The 23,188-nt window shown below is 46.5% G+C and overlaps 2 protein-coding genes across 2 annotated transcripts; both read right to left on the reverse strand.

Annotated features, from left to right (window-relative positions):
* Positions 1-6,592: 6,592 nt before the first annotated feature.
* Positions 6,593-12,068, reverse strand: RDH14 (retinol dehydrogenase 14). Its single transcript, XM_075414881.1, is given in 2 exon segments — positions 6,593-8,127; positions 11,607-12,068. Coding segments are annotated over 2 exon segments (1,080 nt in total). The 3' UTR covers positions 6,593-7,509.
* Positions 12,069-17,107: 5,039 nt separating this feature from the next.
* On the reverse strand, positions 17,108-22,743 carry NT5C1B (5'-nucleotidase, cytosolic IB). The gene is made up of 6 exons (XM_075414880.1): positions 22,576-22,743; positions 22,329-22,496; positions 20,484-20,613; positions 19,841-19,963; positions 19,008-19,192; positions 17,108-18,012 (listed from the first exon to the last, which is right to left on the reverse strand). The coding sequence occupies exons 1-6, from the start codon at positions 22,708-22,710 to the stop codon at positions 17,674-17,676; spliced, it is 1,080 nt and encodes a 359-aa protein (XP_075270995.1). The 5' UTR covers positions 22,711-22,743; the 3' UTR covers positions 17,108-17,673.
* Positions 22,744-23,188: the final 445 nt, after the last annotated feature.

The raw sequence follows: 23,188 nt of genomic DNA on the forward strand, positions 1-23,188 counted from the left end.
CCCCGGCTCCAGAACCCCAGGGGTCGACCTCGAGTCTCCCCTGGTGCTTTCTGCCAGAGACTCCAGGTTGGGCCATTCTCCCCGGCTGCGGTGTAGAGCACGTTTTTAACATCTTGCCCTGACCGGACTGGACCAAGGGCTACGGCATGAACTATCTCCCGTTTAATTTGTTCAAATGCCTGTTGTTGCTCAGGGCCCCATTCAAAATCATTCTTCTTCCGGGTCACGTGGTACAGAGGACTTACAATCTGGCTGTAATTTGGGATGTGCATCCTCCAAAAACCCACAACACCCAGGAAGGCCTGTGCTTCCTTTGTGCTGGTGGGTGGAGACATAGCTGCAATTTTGTTGATGACATCCATTGGGATTTGACGGCGCCCATCCTGCCATTTTATTCCCAAAAACTGGATCTCTTGCGCAGGTCCCTTTACTTTGCTTCGCTTAATGGCGAAACCGGCTTTCAGAAGGATCTGAACTATTTTCTCCCCTTTCTCAAAAACCTCTACCGCTGTGTCGCCCCATATAATGATGTCGTCGATGTACTGCAGATGTTCTGGAGCTTCACCCTTTTCCAGTGCAGTCTGGATTAGTCCATGGCAAATGGTGGGACTGTGTTTCCACCCCTGGGGCAGTCGATTCCAGGTGTACTGGATGCCCCTCCAGGTGAAAGCAAACTGTGGCCTGCACTCTGCTGCCAAAGGGATGGAGAAGAATGCATTAGCGATGTCAATTGTAGCGTACCACTTGGCTGCCTTTGACTCCAGCTGATATTGAAGTTCTAGCATGTCTGGCACGGCAGCACTCAGCGGTGCTGTGACTTCATTCAGGCCACGGTAGTCTATTGTCAGTCTCCACTCTCCAGTAGATTTTCTTACTGGCCATATGGGACTATTAAAGGGTGAGCGAGTTTTGGTGATCACTCCTTGACTCTCCAGCTGGCGGATCAGCTGATGAATGGGGAGAAGGGAGTCTCGGTTGGTACGATACTGTCGCCGGTGCACCGTTGTGGTCGCAATTGGCACCTGTTGTTCTTCAACCCTCAGCAACCCCACAACGGAAGGATCCTCCGAGAGACCAGGCAAAATGGACAGCTGTTTAATTTCTTCCGTCTCCACAGCAGCTATGCTAAAAGCCCACCGATACCCCTTTGGGTCCTTGAAATAGTCTCTCCTAAGATAGTCTATCCCAAGGATGCACGGAGCCTCGGGGCCAGTTACAATGGGGTGCTTCTGCCACTCCTGCCCAGTGAGGCTCACTTCAGCCTCCAGTACACTCAGCTCTTGGGACCCCCCTGTCACTCCCGAAATGCAAATGGACTCTGACCCTTTGAACTCTGATGGCATTAAAGTACACTGTGCACCAGTGTCCACTAGAGCTTGATACTCTTGTGGATCTGACGTGCCAGGCCACCGAATCCACACCGTCCAATAAACACGGTTGTCCCTTTCCTCCTCCTGGCTGGAGGCAGGGCCCCTCTAATCCTCGTCAGAGAATTTGCTGCTCACCTCCTGTAAAAATGACTTGGAGGTCCCCTCCAGAGGATCGGAATCAAGGTCAAACTGTCTACCTGGTCTGGAGAGCTGGCTTCTGGAAACTGGAGCGGCACTTTTCCTAGCAGAATCCCCTTTGGTGATTGTTTTACCTCGCAACTCACGGACTCGTGCCTCTAGACTTGAGGTGGGTTTTCCATCCCACTTCCTCATGTCCTCTCCGTGGTCACGCAGGTAGAACCACAGGGTGCCCCGGGGTGTATAGCCTCTGTATTCCCTCTCCTGAGCAGAGAAACGCCTGCCCCTAATAGCTGAGACACTGGCCCGTACAGGTGGGGAGTAGGACGTATTCCTGTCTAGTCGCTTGACCAGTTTCTCCACAGCTGAGACAAGGGAGGAAGAGAGACTTTCCTCGTATTGGCGGAGTCTGACAGCCACCTCATCCACTGTTGGTGCGTCTTTACCTTTCCAGTTTACAACTGCCAGTGAGTTGGCATGCGAGGAGGGTGCGCTCCGCACAAACTTCCTCCACATGGATTGTGAGCACTGGAGTTCATCTGGGTCTGTGGGTACCTGCTCATCGTCTGTGTCACAGTAAACCAGCTCCCGCACAGCTAATTCCCTCAAGTACTGAATACCCTTTTCCATATTGGTCCACTTGCCAGGATAGCATACAAAATCGTCACTGAAGGGGTACCTCTCCCTCACACCTGACAGAAGTCTCCTCCAGAGGCTGAGGATTTGTTCCTTTTTCCCAATGGCCTTGTCAATGCCCCCATCCCTGGCCAGGGATCCCAGCTGCTTGGCTTCCTTGCCCTCTAATTCCAAGCTGCTGGCCCCGTTATCCCAGCACCGCAGCAGCCAGGTGGCAATGTGCTCGCCTGGGTGGCGGCTGAAATCTTTCCGCATGTCTCGCAGCTCGCCCAGGGACAGGGACCGGGTGATGATCTCTGTCTCTATCTCCCGTGATGACCCTGGCTCATCATCATCCCTCCCGGAGCGATCTGCTCTCTTTGCGTCTTTCTTTAGTTTTACGGGGGCGACTGCTACCGGCACAGGTTGGTCATTGGGCTCAGTCACTGTGCCTGTGGCTGGAGCTGGGGCTGGAGCAGCTGCTGTGCCCGCTGGGGAAACCGAGGCAGACCCTGCAGCTGTGGCAGCGGTGGTGCTGGTCGGGGGGGATGTGACTGCCTGCTGGGCTGGAGGGGCTGCAGGGCCGGCTGGGGGGGCAGCGTCAGTCACAGTGCCCGCCACTTCGCTTCCCCCCCTTTCCCCTTTAGGGCACTGAACAGTGTTGAACAGGGCAGCTCGGTAGGCATGGGCCAGACCCCAGCACGTTGCTGTGATCTGTGTCTCTCTGGAGTTCCCAGGGTGGCAGCACACTCTTTGCAGATATTTTACTAGTTTTTCCAGATTCTGTACTTGCTCAGGGGTGAGTTTAAAAAACATCGGGGGTGTCCACTGCCCTAGGTACTTGCCCATGCTGTCCCACACACCCAGCCACTCACAGCTATCCGGCCCCGGGGCAGGTCTCTGCACGATGTTCTTAACGACTTGTTTAGCCCTAAACAAAACCTGCAACCCATTCAGGAGGCATAACAAAAGGAGAGTGCTGCCCTGAGCATCCCAGGGGTACTCGAAATTCTCAAAAGCAGTTAGGACCAGCCTGAGGGAGAGAGGGGGGGGCGAAAGAGCGGGGGAAGGTATCCCCTTCGGCTTTCCCCACAGACTGGGTTTGATTATTAACAAAATCTAAGACATAGGATCCGAGGTACGAAAATGCCCGCAGTGCCGCATGCAAATACAAGCCTAATTTCATGCACAGTGATGTTATCATATCATAAGTCGATATCATACAGTACAGCAAAATCATCATCCTGATCTTTTTTCCCGAGGTAACAAACAGCACGGCAGCAAACACATACAGCAAGTAAGGATTTACGTAGCACAGATATTTGATCAAAGTCAGAAACATTTTTACCGGCTACTTTAACTAACACACTAAATGCGTATGATAAATTTTAACAAAATCTATGAAAGCAGTTTTAACACCAGCTGCTCAGCCCTGCCGTTATCCCCGCTCCACGTCTGGGCGCCAATTTAATGTTTTGGTTTCGGCTGCCGCCGGCAACAAAAGCGCCACGCGGCCGCCCCTCCCCCCGCCGGCGTGCGGAGGAGAATGGAAAGAAACAGGCAGAAACTGGTGGGTCGGGATAAGGGCAGTTTAACAGAACAGCAAACAGAGGGAAAACAGGAACAACAACGATACAAATAGGGAGAAAACACAACAACGAACCGTACAGACAGCCGCTCTCCCGAAACAGGACCGACGCTGCGCCCCCCTAAACCGCGAGTGCCTTCCCGCCGCACCGCCCCCCCCACCGGAACCCAGCAGGACGTCACATGGTATGGAATACCGGGCTCTGTTTGGCCAGGTGGGGTCAGCCCCCACCCCCTGGCTGTGCCCCTTCCTGGATTCCGGTGAAAATTAACCCTGTTCTGGCCAAACCCAGGACACATACAAAAGTGATCACTGAGAAATGGGGCCACTTGGAAGCATTTCCGCCCATTGCTGAGAGTGGCAGAAGGCTCCAGTGGGAAAAGTTTGCAAAAAGCCAAATTTAATCGCTGCTGTGGCGCTCCACCTCCCAGCTACGGCAGGGCAGAGGCATTAGCCCTGCGAAAAGCAAACGGGAGGGGCCACGTTCCCAGCAGTCACCATGCCCTGGACACATCCCAATCAGTTTTTGAATCCCCAGGGCACAGGTGCAGAGCGCTGGCCCAACGTTGCTGGCGGACCCGAAATCAAGCGCTCAAATACTAACAACTTCTGTAAGACAGCTGAAGGTACATTTTGGCTTTGGAAAGAGCTGCTTCCTAACATTTATGTTTTCCACAGACCTCAACAAGACCTTAACATCAGCTGTGGCTTCCATGCATATCTGTAACGTGCTCGCTAGCAATGTGCTCAGTGTCTGTACCTGCCGATGAAAGCTGCATGTCCATGGGCTTTACATGCTACTCCTGGTCACTGTCTGCCTCCTTCAGCCCATATTTTTAACAAGTTTAATCCTTCACGAGAAATAAGTTTAATTTGAGGGTGGTGGTATTCACATGGTGGTGACGGTGGAGAGAGGTATCAGGAACATGTCCTGGTTTTGGCTGCACACTCTTGATACAAATTGTTTACACAGTAGTAACATACAGAGCTGGCCACATCTTTCTGGGGGCACTGCAATACTGGGGTGAAGCGTGACGGTGCTGACCTCCTTTTGGAACATCCTCTACCAGCTCCCAGAGGACACATTCAGCAAACAATTCTCAAATTGCACACACATACTTGAGCTTACTAAGATCTTCTAGAAGAGAGACACTTCCTTAGCCAAAATGCTTGGTTCTAACCTATATTGAGTGAGCACTGCTGCTTGTTCAAATAAGGGCTCTTCTTCAGGTTTGCACTTGCATTTTGCAAGATCTGTTGATCTATAAGGTCACCAGTTCCTAGATACTACTAGAATAACAAAGGCATCACATAAACTTTATCAGCAGTCTCAAGAAAGTAATCAAAGCTTTCTGGTCCACATAAGCTTAATTACATTCAGCCTCGAAAGTGACAAATTCCACTTCTTTCAGACGTGGAAGAAAGCTTACCTTTTGATAAGTTCCTAACAATCCATCCTTTCAAACTATTTTCAGGCAATATTCATTCAGGCACATAACATTCCATAAAAAGTATCATGTGATCACTCTCCTACTTCTGGAACGAGGGCTGTAATTTAGTTCTGATTGTGGGAATGTAATCCCTTTCTGATCGTGGCTCTTATTTCCACAGTGTTTCAAAAGAAAATAAAAACAAGCACCTGGTAGGTGTATGAAGCGTTACTTGTTACACAGTTGTACTACATAACCGGTACTTCTGATTCCACGTCTCTTATTTCAGCACAAATCCACCTTTGCTGTTTCACAGGCTAGTGCATATCCTACGTTCGTCATTCAGCCTGAAAAATTATATATTCCTCTGCTCTCCAGACAGTTCCAGTGCAGTACAGTATTTTCAGACTAGCCATCTTCTCCATTCTCTGCCCTTGCATCCAAGGCTTTCTTTGCAAGAGGCATATACGTGTTTCAGCAGTGAAACAATACAATAGTGTTCCTCCAGTGTCGCTGCAGGAGTATTGAAAACACAAAATCAAGTTTGGCTCAGCTTCTCTGTATCTCCACACAAAGATGCTCATGTTAATGAACTTTTAATTCTTTAGCTGGCTGTGTCATGGGTGCTGTGTGCAGCTATTTACGAGTATTTAGAATGAAGATGTGAAATACAACACTAAAGATGAAAGCAGAATCGTCTCTAAGCATGTTACACACCTCCCTCCAGCATTACTTAAGAGAACTTTGCTCAACACGCAGAGCTTTGACAACACACCCAGCTCTACACCTTGCCTTACAGTGAGCAGCAGAGTTCAACAGGTTACAAGATCTTTAAAACCTGTTTTGCTTCGTAGCTTGCCGTGTGATTTATTGGAACGCCACCTTCCGCCCCCACCTGAGTCACTCGCCCAGAGCACAATCCTGCTGGTGAAGGGTAAGGATAGACCAGGTCCACTCCACTTTGCAAAAGTTAAAATATGCCAAGAGTCCAAGTAAACAACCAAAGAATCGCAAATATTTGGGTGGTTGCTACCCAAAGTGCAGAACTGGTATGTATTTATTCGTAGGTAATAAGGATCTACTGAACACATAATTTATAATTGATAGTCCTTCCCTTGAGTAGTATTTCTTAAGACAGATCACTCTAAATCATTCTTCTGTATTTATTTTATATATTTTGACCTAACTGCTAAAATATTTTATTGATGTAAAGCAAAACAAGCCGTAAATGTCAGTATGAACCCGTAAGTTACATGAATTAAGCAAGAATAAATCAGTAGAGCTTCATGTAATACCCATGTATTTATGTAGAGCACATTTTATTTCTATCACCCTTCATGACAGGCTCCCTAAACCAGTACAGGTGAATCTTCTGCTCTGAAACAAGGCTACTGCGTCAAGACAGCTGGTTTCTGGTATAACTTTCACAGCGAAAGAATGAATGCTAAGTCTTTGTTTAAAAGATTTTTATTAAAGGATATTCAGTAAGCTCTATTATACAGACTTATCTAATCTCAGTAATGAGTTAAAGTGCCATCAGTCAAGTCAAACACACACTGAGAAGCATATTCTCTTCTGTTTAATCCGGGTGAGGTCTTGTGAACTTTGTATGCACACAGTTCATGACATGCAAAGCCCTATCAAGACCGTAATACAACTGTCAACTACGTTTTTAATGAAACGCAAAGGTGGCTGCATATCAAGAAACAGCAAGTTCAGCACACATGAAAATAAAAATACAGCTTGCACAACCAAGTGTATATACTGACTCAACAGCAGCGACATTATTAAAAGAAGTCAACTTTGTGCTCACAGCTGAACTGTATACGGCTCAACAGTTTTGTTCACTGAACCATGGGGCTAACAACAAGCCTTGGAATGGCACTTGGAGGCCTACACAACAGTGTAAGATATCACTGTTTATTTAATTTTTTATTGTGTTGGCTCAAAAAAGACAATCCGTTATTATTATTATGACCTATTTTCAAAAGCTTTTTGCAGAAGTGTTTCACAATGAGTACCCTGCTTTGTCCAGCCCGAATAAGAGTAGTAGAACATGACAAATATGCATATATACTGCAAAACACAGTTTTGTTTAATTTTTATTTGTAAAACATGAGTTTCCAAGCAGATTTAACCAGAAATCACACCCTCAAACTGTATTTCAGACTTTTCTTGAATGCCTGTGTCATTTAAATAAAGACTGTCCTTTATTTCAAAACAGAGTTCCAGCATAAATCACTCCCTTATTTAATACTTACTGAGCAAAGTAGTCTGCACTCCCACAGTATTTAAAGTGAGAATTACACTGTTGCAAATACGCACTGCATAGTTACCTGCATTCTTTTTTGCAGATACCCCCTGGCACTTATTTCAACAAGCCAACCATCACTTCACTGATATCCCACAACTTTCTTGCAACAGAGTCATCCATGGCTTTGGGCAGGAGTTCTTCTTCTTTGCAGTCCCCAAAATATTTTCCTGACACACCTTCGACATCAGGAGAAGAGGCCAAATAAATAGAAGTCTGGGCTCCTTCCAGAGGTGTTTTGAAGAAGGCCCACGACACCAAGTTGAATAGGGGTTTTGCCAGCAAAGGAATATTCACATACCTGCCTAGATTTGTCCTGACCATCCCAGGATGAAGTGAATTGACAGTGACTCCTGTCCCTTCTAGCCGACGGGCTAGCTCCCTTGCAAATAATACGTTAGCCAGTTTACTCCGACTGTAGCAAAAGCTTTTATTGTAACTTATTTCACTGTTCAAGTCTTCAAAGTTGATCTCTCCATATTTGTAAAGCTTTGAGGATACTACAACAATCCTGCTCGGAGCAGAATTTTTGAGGAGGCCCAGAAGAAGGTTGGTGAGCAAGAAGTGACCCAAGTGGTTTACACCAAATTGCATCTCAAAACCATCCTCTGTCTTCATGTATGGACACTGGAATATCCCTGCATTATTTATCAGAACATCCAGCCTTGGCTCTTCCTTTAAACAGGAAAGAAAAAAATCATTCGGTTTTAGAATCGCCATGCAAAACATACTGTTATGCTCAATATTTCTCATTGGCCATTGTTACAAAGAAATAATTTCATTCCTAGTTTTCTGAACTGTAACTTCCTGATAGTCTCTTAAAGCACTGCTGAAAAAAACCCGTTAAGTTGAACTAGCACTACTGAGTACTTGACCCCAGCAGGATGCACATAAAGAAGCATAGGTCTGTATCTACTTTCAATGCAGGCAGACAACACAATTGCTCCTGCGTCTCCAGGAGCAGCTGTTCTACAGCAATTCAGTGATAATTTACCTTTGTGATGCATTTTGCTTTCCTCTGAAAAGTAACCAGTTTATTGCACTGCAAAAGCACACACATTAATTTACAGCGAACCTCAGCCATAGGCAAGGGGTCTACTGTGCAAAACACACAGAAATGTGGAACAAAAAGTGTTAGCCCAAAGAACTAACCTCAGCATTGAAATGAAACCTACAATTTGTACTGTAGACCCACCATCTCACTGGGGTGCTGTCATGAAAAACTTTGCAAAACAATGTTCTCACGATTTTAAGCACTATCTTCTTTTAAAATCATTATACATCATTGTGCTGCTTGGCAAGAACTATGGAGCAGAACGCATCACAGAAAAGTGGCGTGCACGATCCTACACTGAGCAGGTTTCATACAACAATTTGAGTCAAATAGATCTACTCAAGAACTAAGCTGTGTCTACGGGACTGAGGTTTGAAATATTTATCACATGCTCAGCAGATGCTATTTGATGGATCAGTGTTCTGGTTCAGGTTGGTAGAAAACAAAAACTCCAGGAGGTATATTACACTCTACAGAATCAGGAAACATAAGTAATTAGCAGAGATGGTAGTATGGGTAATTTAAATATATGCATAATACATCGTGCACTTCACGCTCCAGCATCCACTAAAAAATTAAGAGCTCTCCAATTTACTCAAACCAGTAACTTTTTAAAAAAATACAGATTAAATTAAGCTGCCTTAATGAGCCCTAAATTCAACACTTTTACCCATCTCTGACGAAAGACCTAAAGTATCACAGGGAATTTTTGCTTGCATGAATCACAAGCAAATGTATTTGCTTTACAGAAAGAGCATCATGAGGTTTCTTTGCTGCTAATTCTTTCAACCCAGTGCAGGGACTGGAAGGCAAATTCAGATCATTTTGATGATAAAAACAGAGAACCTCAAAATGAATTTTGTACTGTTTGCCTTTTATTTAACTGCCATTAGCAGCAATGATACAAAGAGAGCAAATGCCAAATCTGCACTTGGCATTCAGTTAATGATGCTGGCATCGGATCACACAAAACATCCAGTACTTCAACCTCAGAATGACTTCCATGGGATTTGAGTTTGCTCAGTGTTACATACAATTGGGTCCCTGAGGCATGATCCAAAGAGCATCAAACCCACTTCTCCTCTCCACCCACAGGGACATAATGGGTACCATCACTAAACCAGGACAGGACTGAAGAAGTCATGACTGCAGATCAGCTCACTGTAGCAATACTTCTTTCTTCTTCAGAGAAAAACATTGCTTTAGAAACTTTTTGTAGCCTCTGACTGGAGGATTTATTTTGCCAGACTTAACGCTTTCAAGAAACAAGGCCTCCACATGCTATTTTCTGAGACTCCTACATTTAATAATCTATAGTAATGTGATCAGTGCCAAGCCAGCAGCTACTATGACCAAGCGCAACAGAGTGCACAAAACACTGTTTTGATGGGCAATGCTACTGCTTGTAACTTCTGAGCTCACTTTAATTTCCTCCATTTTTCCATGGAACCTCCCAACATCTCAAAATCTTGTAATTTTTGCAGTGAGACTAAGGAGTGAAAGACATAATCACTTGCAGTTGTGCAGAAGAAAGCTCCCACAAATTAAGTTAGGCGGCGGGAGTGCACTGTTTCCCCATCCTGCCAGTATTTAAGTCTTCATCTCAAATGAAAAACCACAAAACCCCGCAAACAAACCAACCTAACAAAACCCCAAATAAACAGCTCCAAAAAAGTGTTACAGGTTAGAGAGGATAAAATAATATGAACTTAGGTGGAACAGCTCTTGAAAGTATTTCTTGAACTCACATTTCTTGTCATTCAGCTGCTTCTGGAATTATTTTGAAAATGAAAGTTAAAGCCAGGTGTTGGCAGCACTCTGCAGATACATGCATTCTCTTCATCCATTTCTCACTCAAAGTCACTTGTACTGGCTTTACCAATAACGAGATGCAAACAAATTCACACTTTTTGATATTGATAAAAGATATCATTCTTAGAAGTTAGACAGTATGTTTCTATTTTTGTGTTTATTATGCATGTTTTATATCTTTTCATTATATGCATATTTTCCCAGAACACTGAAGCAAGGTTAGACCTTATCACTGGATTCATATGTACAAATGCATATGACTACAAAGAGCCCCATTAAAGAACTTAACATTGAATTTTCTGCAGACATTTAAGTTTTAGAAGAGCTATTTGAAAATTAATGCAGTGAAGTCCCTGGTTTTGTCCCTCTTACAACAGCATCAGAGCATCTTTCAAGTACTTAACAAGCTCTTGTCTGAGCCGCAGCAGAACTTACTAAACCTGGCTTCCCAAGGCTTTGTCTCTCATGGCCTGAATAGCTACATGTGGCGAGATAAGAGTCCCAAACGATGCTTTTTGTGGTAACGGAATAATGCCTCCAACGGTGCCTCCCTCTGCTCTCTCGTGTCTAATAATTCTGCTGAACTCATGTACTGGCATCTCTATCAGGTGAATCAACTGGATGTCCCCGTTCTCCTTAAATTCGGGAAATCTGCAGATGCAGAAACTTTATATATTCAAAAATGTCTGCCTACTAAACTCAGCCAGCTAGCACTGGCCAAGAGATTCACAACGCACGGAGGGGACAGTCTAGAGAGGAGGCACACGGATGGCTGGAGCTGTGAGCAGTGCACTCATGTGAAACTTTAATTTTCTGGAGACAAGGGTGAGCTGTAACACCAATTTAAAGCAACCAAGGCAGGTTAAGGTAGAGTTAACTAAGAGAGAAAGGAAGACAAACCATCTACCTCAGAGAAACAAGCGTTTCCTTTTCAGCACAGAAAAGAACTAGAGTAGTTTGGACTAGAACAGCCCAAACTAGTAAGAACTTTACGCATCCAAGTGCTAATTCACGGCCAGTTTACCCACGCCCTCCTCGCCCTCCCTGCGGTCAGCTCGGCAACACGCCGTACCCCCAAGCCGGGCTCCGGGCAGCAGGAACGAGCTCCCCGCACCCAGGGACCCCAGAGCGCCGGGTCCCACCGCCGCCACGTCCGCACCCGGCTCACCCACCCCGCGCCCTCCGCCCTTTACCCGCCGGCGTCCCCGCGGCCGTGCGGGAGCCGGCAGGCCCCGGTAGGCCTCGGCAGGCCCCGGCAGGCAGAGCCCCGCAGCCGCCCCGGCCGTACCTGGAGGACGCGGTGGCAGAAGGCGCGGACGGAGCGCAGGGAGGCCAGGTCCAACTCGCGGACCACCAGCTCGCCGCCGCCCTCGGCCTCCGCCCGCTCGCCCACCTCGGCCCGGATCTCGCGGGCCGCCCGCTCGGCCCGCGCCCGGTCGCGGCAGCCCATGATGACGCGGGCCCGCATCCGCAGCAGCTCGGCCGCCGCCGCCCGACCCAGCCCGCTGTTGGCCCCCGTGATGATCACCGTCTTGCCCCGCATGGAGGCCCTGTCCCCGGCGGCGGCCCGGGCCGCGCCCCGCAGCCAGCGCCAGGCGACCAGGAGGAGCCCCCCGCCCAGCGCCAGCGCCGCTGCCGCCGAGGCCATCCCGCCAGGCCGAGCGGCGATCCACCCCAAGCGGCCGCCCCGCCACGCCGGCCGGCCGGCGCCGGGGCTGCGTCAGGATTGGCCAGGCGCGCCGCGGGGCATTGTGGGGATTGTAGTCCGCCGGCCGGCTCCGAGAGGCGCTTGATGAGCCTACGGGCTATTGAGCCCGAGGGCAGCCCAAGGCAAGCTGCGGGTCGTGGTCAGAGTTATCTCTGCAGGGATGCTGCCGCCTTCCCCGACTTGCAAATAAAACGCCGCGGGACGCCCCAGCATGAGGATGTCCATCCGTCCATCCGTCCGCAGGGCCTTTCGCTAACAGCAATGTCCCTGCTGGTGAACGAGATGTACCCGGGGCTGCCGTGTGGTGCCGAGGCGAACTGGACCCACACCGGCGCAGAACTGCCCGTGAAACCCCGACATGTCCGAGCCGGTTCTCGGTTTTCATCCCATGCAGACTCCTGAAGCGTGGGAGGGAGAAAGGTGGCAGGCCTGGGCCAAAATCAAACCAGGGACTAACGGTTTTTAACCTTCTAACGATTTTAGGAACAGAAAGCAATGATAGCAATTCAATGACACAGAGAAGGCTGAGTTCTAGGGGCCAGGAGCGTTTCCCTGCTTGCTAGTAGAGATTTTACCAAACTGTTTTATTAACATCTATCCGTCTCACAGAGGTCTCTGTCACAGGGCAGACGGACATTAAGGGCACCTGTCGTATTTCATTACTGGTCTTTGAGTCTCACGGCAGATCAAACGCTGCCGCAAAAGCCACGTTCAATTCTTCCTGCCGTGGGTCAGTAATAGGCCCGAGTTCAGATTTAGGAATAAGATAGGGACAACGAGGATAGACCAACACGGATTAAGAGAAGTTCAGGATCAGGACTAGGGGCCAGCACACAGATGAGTAGAGTCCAGGGAGTCAACAGTCTGTGGGGAACACCAGAAACAAGCTGGGTTGATCATGAGCATGTCTGTCTTGAGTCAAGACCTAGCACGTTTGGGGAAATAACTAAGAAACCCAAGAGGAAACGCATGGACCTTTCTTCAGGTTTCTTGTGGCTGGTCTGCAGGAGATAACCACTTGCAACAGTAACCTCCATTTAACTGCCACATGTTGATGCTGCCCACAGTCTGTTCACATCGCGGCAGTCTGTCCTAAGGCTAACTTCAGCTCGTCTCACAGCCAAAGAGATGCGTCAGATTCTTCTGGACGTATCCTTACCATGCCTCCTCTAACTGTCCGTCACACTTCCCAGGCAGTTTAACAGGCTGTATAGGTGCCACATCTAAACACACTGGATTCACTGAGAGACCTCTTCTGTCTTTGTCTGCACCACAGAAACTCTTTTTCTCTTAATTCTTGGCTCTTCACTCCATTGTGAAACTCATGGCTATAGCACAGTGTATTTTAACCAGGCCACACCACTGCGTCTGCTTATGACAGGGATGGCTTTTGGCATCCTTAACCTGATGTAACAGCAATAACCAGTTTGAGGTGTTCTTCCATATACTCTGCTCAGGGTAAATAATACCTTTGGGAGGTGATGGAGCCACGCTCACCTCTGCTGCATAATGATCTTTCAGCCAAGGACCACAAGAAAGGGACAGTGGCTGCCAATGAGATACCAAAATAAGCGAACCAGGAAGCTCCCTGTTAGAGAACAGATTCATCCTGTAAAGAATCTGCTATTCAGCATCTGGCAGTGGGGACTCTGTCAATCATCTCTGATACGTCTACTACTTCAGAAGACTGTGAATGTGTCAGAGAGGGTGCTGCCTGGGGGTTCCTGCCTGGGTCCATCAGTGGTCAATCCAGCCTTCAGTGCAAGGAGAGCTGTGCACAGGAGCTCACAGCTGACAAGTGATCAGAAGATGCTCATCTACGTGAGGGTGACATATGCATTCAGATGTTGTTGGTCTCATATACTACTGAGCAGTGTAACTGAAAGTTATTTTTTCACCTAAGACATTAACTTGCTTTACTGCTTGCTCTACTCAAGTGCTGCACTGGAGTGGATGGGTGTGTTCCGTTTTGCAATACTATATGTCAGAGCAGGTTACAGGATCTGGCAGAGGAACCCAAGGGAGGTACCTGAGGATCCTCCTCAGGATGTAGGAGCCCTCTGACTCCCGACTCCTTAGAACAGTCCAGGAACACAGGAGGACATGTGTTGGAACACACATGATGATGATCATGTCCAAATCTTCATCCGAACTACTTTGTTTCCTCCATATGGGTGTTTCACTATGCATGACATGCTAGCCTGGAAACTGAAAGGATGTCTTGGAGGTGCAAAGGAACTGAGGAATGCGGGTTTATCGTGTCTTGTTAGGTGGTGATAGGTGTCCAACACGCTCTGAGGACATCTTGTCCTGTAAAAAAAAAAAAGTAAAAAATAATCAAGTCATCTTCTGGGTCTAATTTCCAACAATTTTGTCCATGGAGATTGGTAGCAGTAGGAGACATTCCTATTTGTCTTACCTGGACTCTTCACTGTGATGTTGTGCATGAACCTGGAAGCCAGAGCAACAAGGACTGACTTTGCTTGACGAGGCTCTGTTTCCACACAGAATTCAGGGATTGCCATTAATCCTCTCCCAGGTTTTGGCTTGGATGACAGTTTCTTTTTCATGAGTCTGTCTTCCAGTGTTATAAATAGGCTGACAGACAGGACAGTCCAGAACCATAGGACTCTTCTCTATTTCCCCTATTGAATAATACTATCCATTCATGAGTTGCTAGGGCATCAATTCATGGTATCCTCATGAGCATGAGAAGCAAGGGGGTTTGTTTGTTGTGTTTGTTTGTTTTGTTTTGTAGACTGGAATGCTATTAAGAGACAATTCTGGTCTACGTCTACAAAAATAGAAAACCCTTTCCCTCAGCTCCCATCCCATTTCAGAGGATTTTCTTGAAAATTATTATTATGGTCCACCAGCCAAGCTGTGCCTTGGAGCAGCAGACAATAATTGTAACAGGCAGAGACTACTTGGCAAGCCCGAGTCTCCCCCAACTTAGTCTGGAAAGCACTTGCATAAACGAATGAGACTCCACTCACCCAACATGCTGCCAGCTGCATATGCAGAGCAGCAGCTGCCAAGCCTGGGACCATTGCCTGACAATTAAAAGGCAGCGTACAATCTGAACAAAGATCTAGGGGCATTTTGCTCAATTAACTTAGCAGAAGCGATTGTGGACCTGAACATCAACTTCTGGACTTTAATGACAATTTGAAGTCTATGAATAAGAGTGTAAATACTACTACGTAAATTTAATATATGAACTCTTTATTTCTCTTCACACATGCCTTAGTGCTGTCAGGAATGACACTGAAAGAGGTAGCTCCCTAGTACCATGTGTGTAGAGATCAAAAAAGGTGTAAGAAACTATAGCCTGGCCAGTAGGTGGTTTTTGTTTGCTGTAGGTGGATGGGATAGGTGACGGGAAATAAAGGTAAACATAACAGGTCAGATGATTCGGTTTCCAACTTGTTCACTGATTTACATGCTCACCCTGTCAGGCATGAGACACTCACCTTCGGAGTCCCACAGGGATCACGGATCCCATAAGACCTTTTCAGTATCAGGTCTGAATTGCTATATTCAATGGGAGTCAAGTGGCAGCAATCTTTGACCAGCGTATATCCTTTATGTTTTTTTACACCCAACATCTATAGCTCTAACAGCACATGGATGAAGTATGACTGATCCATGTTCTGCTCCAACAAGGCAGGACCAGTGTTCCTGAAATTTGCAGCCATGCTTTTGTGGTGAAGGTACGCATGCAATTTATATTTCACAGCTGAGGAATATTCTTGTATTCCCTGCTGATTCTGAGCTCTCACATAAAAACATCTGCTAATAAGATTTTTTATAATCTCCATTTGGCAAGGTAACTCTATCCCATCCTGGCAGACAATGACCAGGCCTCAGTTATTCACGTCTTCCTCACCTCCTGGCTGGGCTGGGAAATGTGACACGTTTTGGGCACAAAGCCTTTAGCACTTACGAAATTCCAAGTATACCAGAAATCTGCAGTGCAATCCCATCAACAACACATGGTGGTGTGAAGACATAAAAACCTTTCTAATGGTCTCTGTTCGAGTTCCATGCAAGATCAAGGCTTTCACCTTTGTTTTCAAAGAACTTTGTGGTTTGGACCCAGAGCATTTAAAAGATTGCTTATGTTTCTTACAGGGAGACCACAATTAACACAATGCCGCTTTCTGCGGTAACAGGACAGTTCATCCGGACAGAAGGCACCAAACTTTCTCAGAGACTAACATGAGATTCTGGAGTGAATTCCCCCAGGAACCACACATCATCACAAGACTTCACCAACTTCTACTCCCACTGCAAAGCACATTCTTTTGGTTTTGTCTCTTCTGGTATAAGTGCAGCAACGATAAAAATAAAACAGGACACTTGTTCCACTAGGGAGAGAAAGACAACACCACCTGACAGATGTTAGTTGTGTCATCTGGAAGGCACTCAGATACATGGATGACACTGAGATACAGGAACTTAGCATAAAAGAGGTAGAAGAGACCTATGGTGTAAATTTACACGAATTCATGTTGCAACAGGCATCTGTCCCCTGGAAACTCGTGTGAGGTTGCCAGACTGAGTTCATGCAGTTCACAGAACAGCTGTAAATCCTAAGTGAATCTATTTAAGAAACAAGTAGTTCCATCAACAGCATTATTTCATAGAACTATACAACCATGGAATGGTTTGGGTTGGAAGGGACCTTTAAAGGCCATCTAGTCCAAGCCCCCTGCAACGAGCAGGGACATCTACCACTAGATCAGGTTGCTCAGAGCCCCGTCCAACCTGACCGTGAATGTTTCCAGGGATGGGCTGTGTTTTCAGGGTAGATTCTCTGCTGTTACAAAGGTATGCTCTAAAGCTTCAGTCTTTGTCCCAGTCAAGATACTCACAGCATCTCCGAATTCTGCCCAGGGATACTCAAGTGTCCTTTAGACCTCTAGGTCTCTGTCAAATTTGGCTGAAAGTGGTCACTTCTGGTTCTAAATATTCGGGGGAGGGAAGAGACACAGAAATGCTGATCACATAAACTGTTTGTATAGGGAAGTACACTAAAACCTCTACATGGAAAAATAACTACTTTCCGTAAAGCCAGCTTTATTAGAATAGGAATACAATATACAAAAATAAAGTGTTCCTGTAAACACAAGATCAAATAAGCTAACATTTCACTGGAAGCCGAAACCTTGTAATAACAAACCTACTGAACACATCTTTAACAAGCAAACCACCAACAGATAAACGCTTGCATGTAAACTGTGCTTTTGGTAACTTCTGAAATAACCATCAAGGACCAGCATTGCAGAATGATTTTTGTTATAAATAACCCATCGACAGTTTTTTAGAGAAAATGTAACTGTTCTCTCTGTCTCTCAAAATATGTCTTAAGCTATAAAAACAGTACAAATCTTTTCCTAATATGAAAAACACAGCCTTAGATACAAACATGTAAAAAACCTAAACTGCTTCAGAATGCTACTAAAATAACTCTATTAAAAACTTACCTATACTAAAAATATTTCCTTTAAAGGCTGGTCTAGCCAGAAGTTAAATCTTTAAACACAGTGCTTACAGTATACAAATATAGAGGTTTTTAGACACAACTGTTGGCATATTAGAGGCTGGCTGACTTAAGAATCTTATTATTAATGATGCCATCCAGTCATGCAGATTTGTTGTATTTCTGAGCAATGCCATAGGGCACATGTGCAGCTATGGTGCCTAATTTCTGTGCTCCTTCGATGTGAAACATCTGGTCGTCAAAGAAAATGTGAGGGCGGATTTTCACCAGGACTGGTCCTTTAGGAGCTCCTGCTAGGAAAAGTGCCTCATCAATCTCTAGGCCCCAGCTACGAAGAGTCTTCAGCACTCTGGCTCCAGAGCTCGCCGCGCTTCTGGCTGTGACCAGGAAGGTTCTTATGGGACAATTTAATCGTTCATTTTTTGCATAGAACTTCTTCTGGAGTTTCCCTAGGTCTTCCAGAAAACCTTTCAAAGGACCCTGAGTACAAAAAAACAGAAACACATTTAGTATTTGTCCACAGCTCCCAAAATCATTCTTTTATTTTATTCCAGACTGCCAGTTACAGTGCTAGGCTACTCAACAATTCTCTGTGTAATGTGTCCAAATGGGTCTGCACCCTCAGTAGGAACTCACAAATTGGAAAAAAGTTAAAACCATAATCCTACATGGTATGATCAGCAGGAAACTGATTCTCACTAAAGCTCACAAGATCTCTTAAAAATCTAAAACTATAGTCTTTAATACAATGTTGCTTAAAAACACTTAACTTTTTTTATTGTAAACCATGAGGTGCAAATTTTTTTTCTGTGCAAAAACGAGTAAGAGACCTAATTGCATAGACATCACTGAACTCTTCCCAGATTAATGACAATGTAAGAACTATACTCCAATTAAAAGCAGTAAATGATAGTTTGGGTCAAATTGCCATATGCTGCACTGTCCAGTACTTTCATAAATCAAGCTTTTATTCCGAATTTATACTATTTTTAAGAATGCAGAATTGGTCTTTCAGTTTAAGCTAATGTTAAAATATTTGTGGTTTTTACACAAATGGCATAGTTCTGCTTGGGAATAAGCACAGATATCGCCCTGTTTCAATAACCAGAATATCCCAGTGTTTGAAATTAACATTACCCACACACTCTGATTAAAAAAAAAAAAAAAAAAAAATCAAGGAAATCAGTAGTAGCCTTTCCTTTTTCTAACGATACAATTAAAATACAACTGTACATCACTGTCTTATATCTGCAGTTCTCTCACTGAAGTGGGAGATCTGGTGAAAGGACTGCAGTGGTGGGGTGGGCTCTTTCATGTCAAACATGCACTTTAAAGATTATCCTTGGAAAAGGAAATACACAGGGCAATCAGCTTCCACAAAGAAGAATACATACACACTGGGGAAACTGGAGAAATAGAGCAGCAATGAGAATTAACAGATGTCTTGAAAACTCACTGATTCCAGAAGTACAAACCTGTGCAAGAGGCTTATTTTCATTCAGCTGTTCATGTTCAAAAAATCTATCTAGTCCTTGCTCTTTGACGATCTGTTCTGATTCATCAGAAAAGAGAACCGCATCCCCATCGAATGCCACCCTCAGCTGCGTATCCGAGTAAGCGACGTCTTTGTTGGCAGTGAACATGGTAGCTGATGCGATGCCTGAAAATGGATCAGAGAACCTCAGTTAGCATGTCCTGCAAAGTCCTTCTGTCAGCAGTTCGGTTCCAACGACTTCTCTGTGGTGACCGTTGTATCTGGTGAGCAGAAACGATCACAAAAGCTAATTAGTAATGGCAGTTCTGTAACAGACATGCATGGAAGCTGTCCCACTGACAGAACTCCTTAGAGATGCTTCCTTCCACTTCCATATAGGAACACACAAAATCGCTCCCCAAGGTGTGCTACAAATGAGACAAAGCAGGAAATCGCAAGGAGACTGTTGTGTCAAACTATTTTCTATTTTTTAACAAAACACAAAAGTTGATTTGTAAGTCGTATCAAAGCGATGACTCCATTCAAACAGAAGTTGAATAGAGGCACGTAGATGTGCATGGGAGAAGACAGAAAGGTGTGACAAAGGTACAGGGTGATTAAGTTGTCATTATCAGCAGGCTGAAGGGTTAGAGAAGAACAACACAGAGAAATAACCTGACTTTATTTGACTAAGCAAAAATAAGTGATAAGCTTGTACCATACAAAGTTGTGACTGCATTCAATGAAGCAGCACTACTTTCTGTGAAAGACACACAATATATTCATTTTTTAACAAGCTCAATGGAGGGGTAACAAGAGAAAGTCAAGTCAAACCTGCTTCTATAGCTTCTTGCACTTTTTCAGAGTCTGCTGAGAGGTACAAGTTCGTAAGATATGCAGTCAGGTAACCAACAGGGCTTTTTCCTCCCGTCATACAGAAACGCTCAATTGTCAAGCCTAAAGTAAGAACAGCACAACAAGGTGTGACTCTGCCTCCACACTACAAACCTGTAAAAGGAACCCACAAAAAGCTACACTAGCCTACAGCCGACAGTAAACTTAAAAAAGAAAAATATCTTCACTGTAATTTCAACAAGTTAGACAACTTGAACTGACTACCATGTTTGATCAGCTCTTCCTCCGTGAGAATTAAAAAACAAATCCCTCTAAGACAGCAGAATAACTGCTGTGAAGGTATAAGTATAGGGGGCATAAATACCAAACAACAAAAAGTTTAAGGACTTCTTCTCAGAAATTAAGATTCACACCTGAAAAGTTAAATCTAGAGCTTTTGACTAAAATCTGTTTAACACTATCTCACTTACACTGACACCGAAAAATAAATATCATCCTCTGAGGAATGGGTGTCAGTATCAAAGAAGCTGCTTTTACCAAGGTCAGAATAGGAAAAAAAAAATTAATTCATTTTATTATGTAACAGCAGGCAGTTCTACAAGGTAGTATTTATTTTACTTACCATAGTGATTGATGCTGTTTATCAGTCTCACTCCCACTTGGGCATGGTTATTAGTCATCAGAACAATATCAAATCGTTCTTCATCATCAGGGTACAGCTCAAGAAGCCGGGCATTGACATGCTCCAGTGCCTGCAGGTTACAAATGTGGTAGTCAACAGACAAGTGGAATGTGCCTCAGTTCTTAATCGCTGTGGGCTTAGTGACAGGACTGACTTGAAGGAGAATGTGAAATACCCGATAGTTTAACTCACTGAACTTGTTCTATTCCTTTCTGCTCTGCTGCTCCCAGCAACCATTTGACTGGGTTCATTTGAAGGGAAGCAAGTAAGTTTCTTTTGCAGAGTTACAGAATTTAGTTTTATCATGGAAATCCTTTTTCTTGTGACACCACGATCACAGAATACATCAATGCATCACTGAACATTATGACAATCCCTATTAATCTTTTTTTTTCTTGTCCACTTGAAACTTGGACTTTACTTTCTTGTCTACTTGCAAATTATTCTTGTGAAATCAAGGAGAACATGTAAAGGAATTTATACATGCAACTACTTGTTTTGCATGCACAAATGTAAATTTGGGTGACATACTTACACAAAGATTTACTGACACTGTTCAGGTGGTCAGGTGTCAAAGGCTGTCTTTAAGTAATGATTACAAAATCACACCCCGTCAAACATGATTACCTTCATGATATCTAATTGCAGAACTCAATGAGACAGATTTTGATTCGAGATCTCTTTAAAGATAATGCTCCAACATGTTATATCCACAGTTTGGCATTCTTATTTCCTTGACCTTCCATCGGCTCGTCTCTCTCTGTATCCATCTGTTCTCTCATGTAATTTAGAATCTTATCCCTTTGGAGTAAGACTTGCTTTTTGCTCTGCTTCGGGACCTTGGCCCTTGATTGGAATTCCTTGGGACTATGGCAATAAAGCCAACAATGAATCATGAAATGAATGCAAGATGGGTTGATTTTCATTAAGATGCTTAAAAAAATCAGGCCAGTTGTTAAGAATTAAAAAATAGATTTCATAATTAAATTCTGGGAATCTCACTTTAAAAAGCGTGGCTCTGTCATATGGGGCTATGCTTACAAAAACTGCAAGTGAGAGCCTAGTGTAAGGCCCAGGAAAAAAATCTTGGAATGTGGTCATAACCCCTTTTGCTGTTCCTCAAGAACAATTTCCAGGGTGACAACGAAAGCAAGGAAAAACTAAAGCTGACCAAAATAGAAAAAAAGGTTCATTTCTGAATAAAGTCATTCAAATAATATCGAACCAATGGAGTCTTTAATCACAGTAGTCCTATTATAAGTGAGACATGAAAATGGAATCAGGAACTAAGATGTTTTGGTTTTCTCTTGTTTCTTCTGGGCGGAGGCTGCAACCAACTTTACACAACTCGGGAGCCCACCTCCACTGAAAATGGCCTTTGAAGGGCGGGCGCCTCACGGGCCGCTGCCCGGCAGAAGACGCGGGGTGCTCCTCACCCACCCCCGGGCGCGAAGCAGGGACCCGGGGGGTACAAACCGTGACGCCGGGGGTAAAACTCCGGCCCCTGGCGATGCGAGCGGTACCGGGATCTCCCGCAGGCCTCCGGCATCAGCGCCGGCGGGAGGGGAGGAGGGGAGGGGAGGGGAGGAGAGGGAAGGGGAGGGGCGGCCACAAGGCCGGGCCCCGCGCCGCGATGCGGGGACGCTGCCGGGCTCCCCGCCCGAGGCCAGCCCTCCGCCGGGGGAACAGGTCCCCAGAGGGCTCCCCTGGGCAGGAGGCTTCGGGCTCCTCCTCTTCCCCAAATTCGGGGTTGCGGCATCCTCCGCGCCGGCCCGGCCCGGGTACCTTGACGAAGTAGAAAGCCGGTCCGGGTTTGAGGGTGACGTTCTCGTTGTTCTGCTGATGCTCCACGTACTTCTCCAGCCCCTGCTCTTCGTAGATCCGCCGCTCCGCCACCATGTCGAAGAGGGCTCGGGAGGAGACGGCCACCGTGATGGCGTGCTGGGGCTTGGGCTGCGGAGGGAGCGGAGGGTAGCGCCGGCCGGCAGCCCCCCCAGCCCTCAGCCTCCCCTCCCGGCCCGCCCGCACTCACCGGCCGGGGTCTCTTGGAGACCAGGTTGTCGTAGGCAGCCTTGGCCGCCGCCCAGTCCCGCTCGGCCTCCTGCAGCCGGGCCTCCGCCGCGTCGCCGGGCTGGGCCTCCTCCGGGCCGGAGCCGGAGCCGCTCATGGTTCCGGGCGCGGCGGGGAGCGGGCGCGGCCGGAGCCGGCGCTGGCGACCGGGAAGCGGTGGCGGCGGCCGCTGCCCCGCCCCGCCCCACCCGGGCTGGGGGAAGTCATCCGGGAGCGGGCTTTCCGTTTCGCTCCGCCGCGCCCGGGGCCGCCCGGCCCTCCCCAGGCACGGCACGGCCCGGCCCGGCCCGGCCCGGAGCAGCAGCGGGGGCCTCTCGCACCCCGGGGGTGCGCAGGAGCCGGAGCCGCGGCCCTTCCCGCGGCCGGGGGGGGACGGCGGGGCGGCAGGGGCCCCGGCCGCGCTCCGCCCTGACACCCGCTGCCCCTTCCCGTAGCGCTAGTTAATGCCGGGCTGCAGCCTCCAGCGCTGGGTTCATCTACAGCGTTAGAGATTTGTTATTAGATGCGGTGGCTTAATTGATTTCCCGTTAACTGCAGCAGATTTCCAGGAGGTTTCTTACGTAACACAGCAATAA

Source organism: Opisthocomus hoazin, chromosome 2 (genome assembly GCF_030867145.1).
Source record: "Opisthocomus hoazin isolate bOpiHoa1 chromosome 2, bOpiHoa1.hap1, whole genome shotgun sequence".
Lineage (NCBI taxonomy): Eukaryota > Metazoa > Chordata > Aves > Opisthocomiformes > Opisthocomidae > Opisthocomus > Opisthocomus hoazin.

What these genes read in the sequence shown, in the direction of transcription:
- NT5C1B (XM_075414880.1), bottom strand. Translation starts at nt 22,710, where the DNA reads ATGAGCGGCTCCGGCTCCGGCCCGGAGGAGGCCCAGCCCGGCGACGCG. An exon ending in TCTCCAAGAGACCCCGGCCG is followed by an intron (nt 22,497 to 22,575) that starts GTGAGTGCGGGC and finishes CTCCCTCCGCAG; the next exon opens with CCCAAGCCCCAGCACGCCAT. An exon ending in AAACAGCATCAATCACTATG is followed by an intron (nt 19,964 to 20,483) that starts GTAAGTAAAATA and finishes TTCTTACTTTAG; the next exon opens with GCTTGACAATTGAGCGTTTC.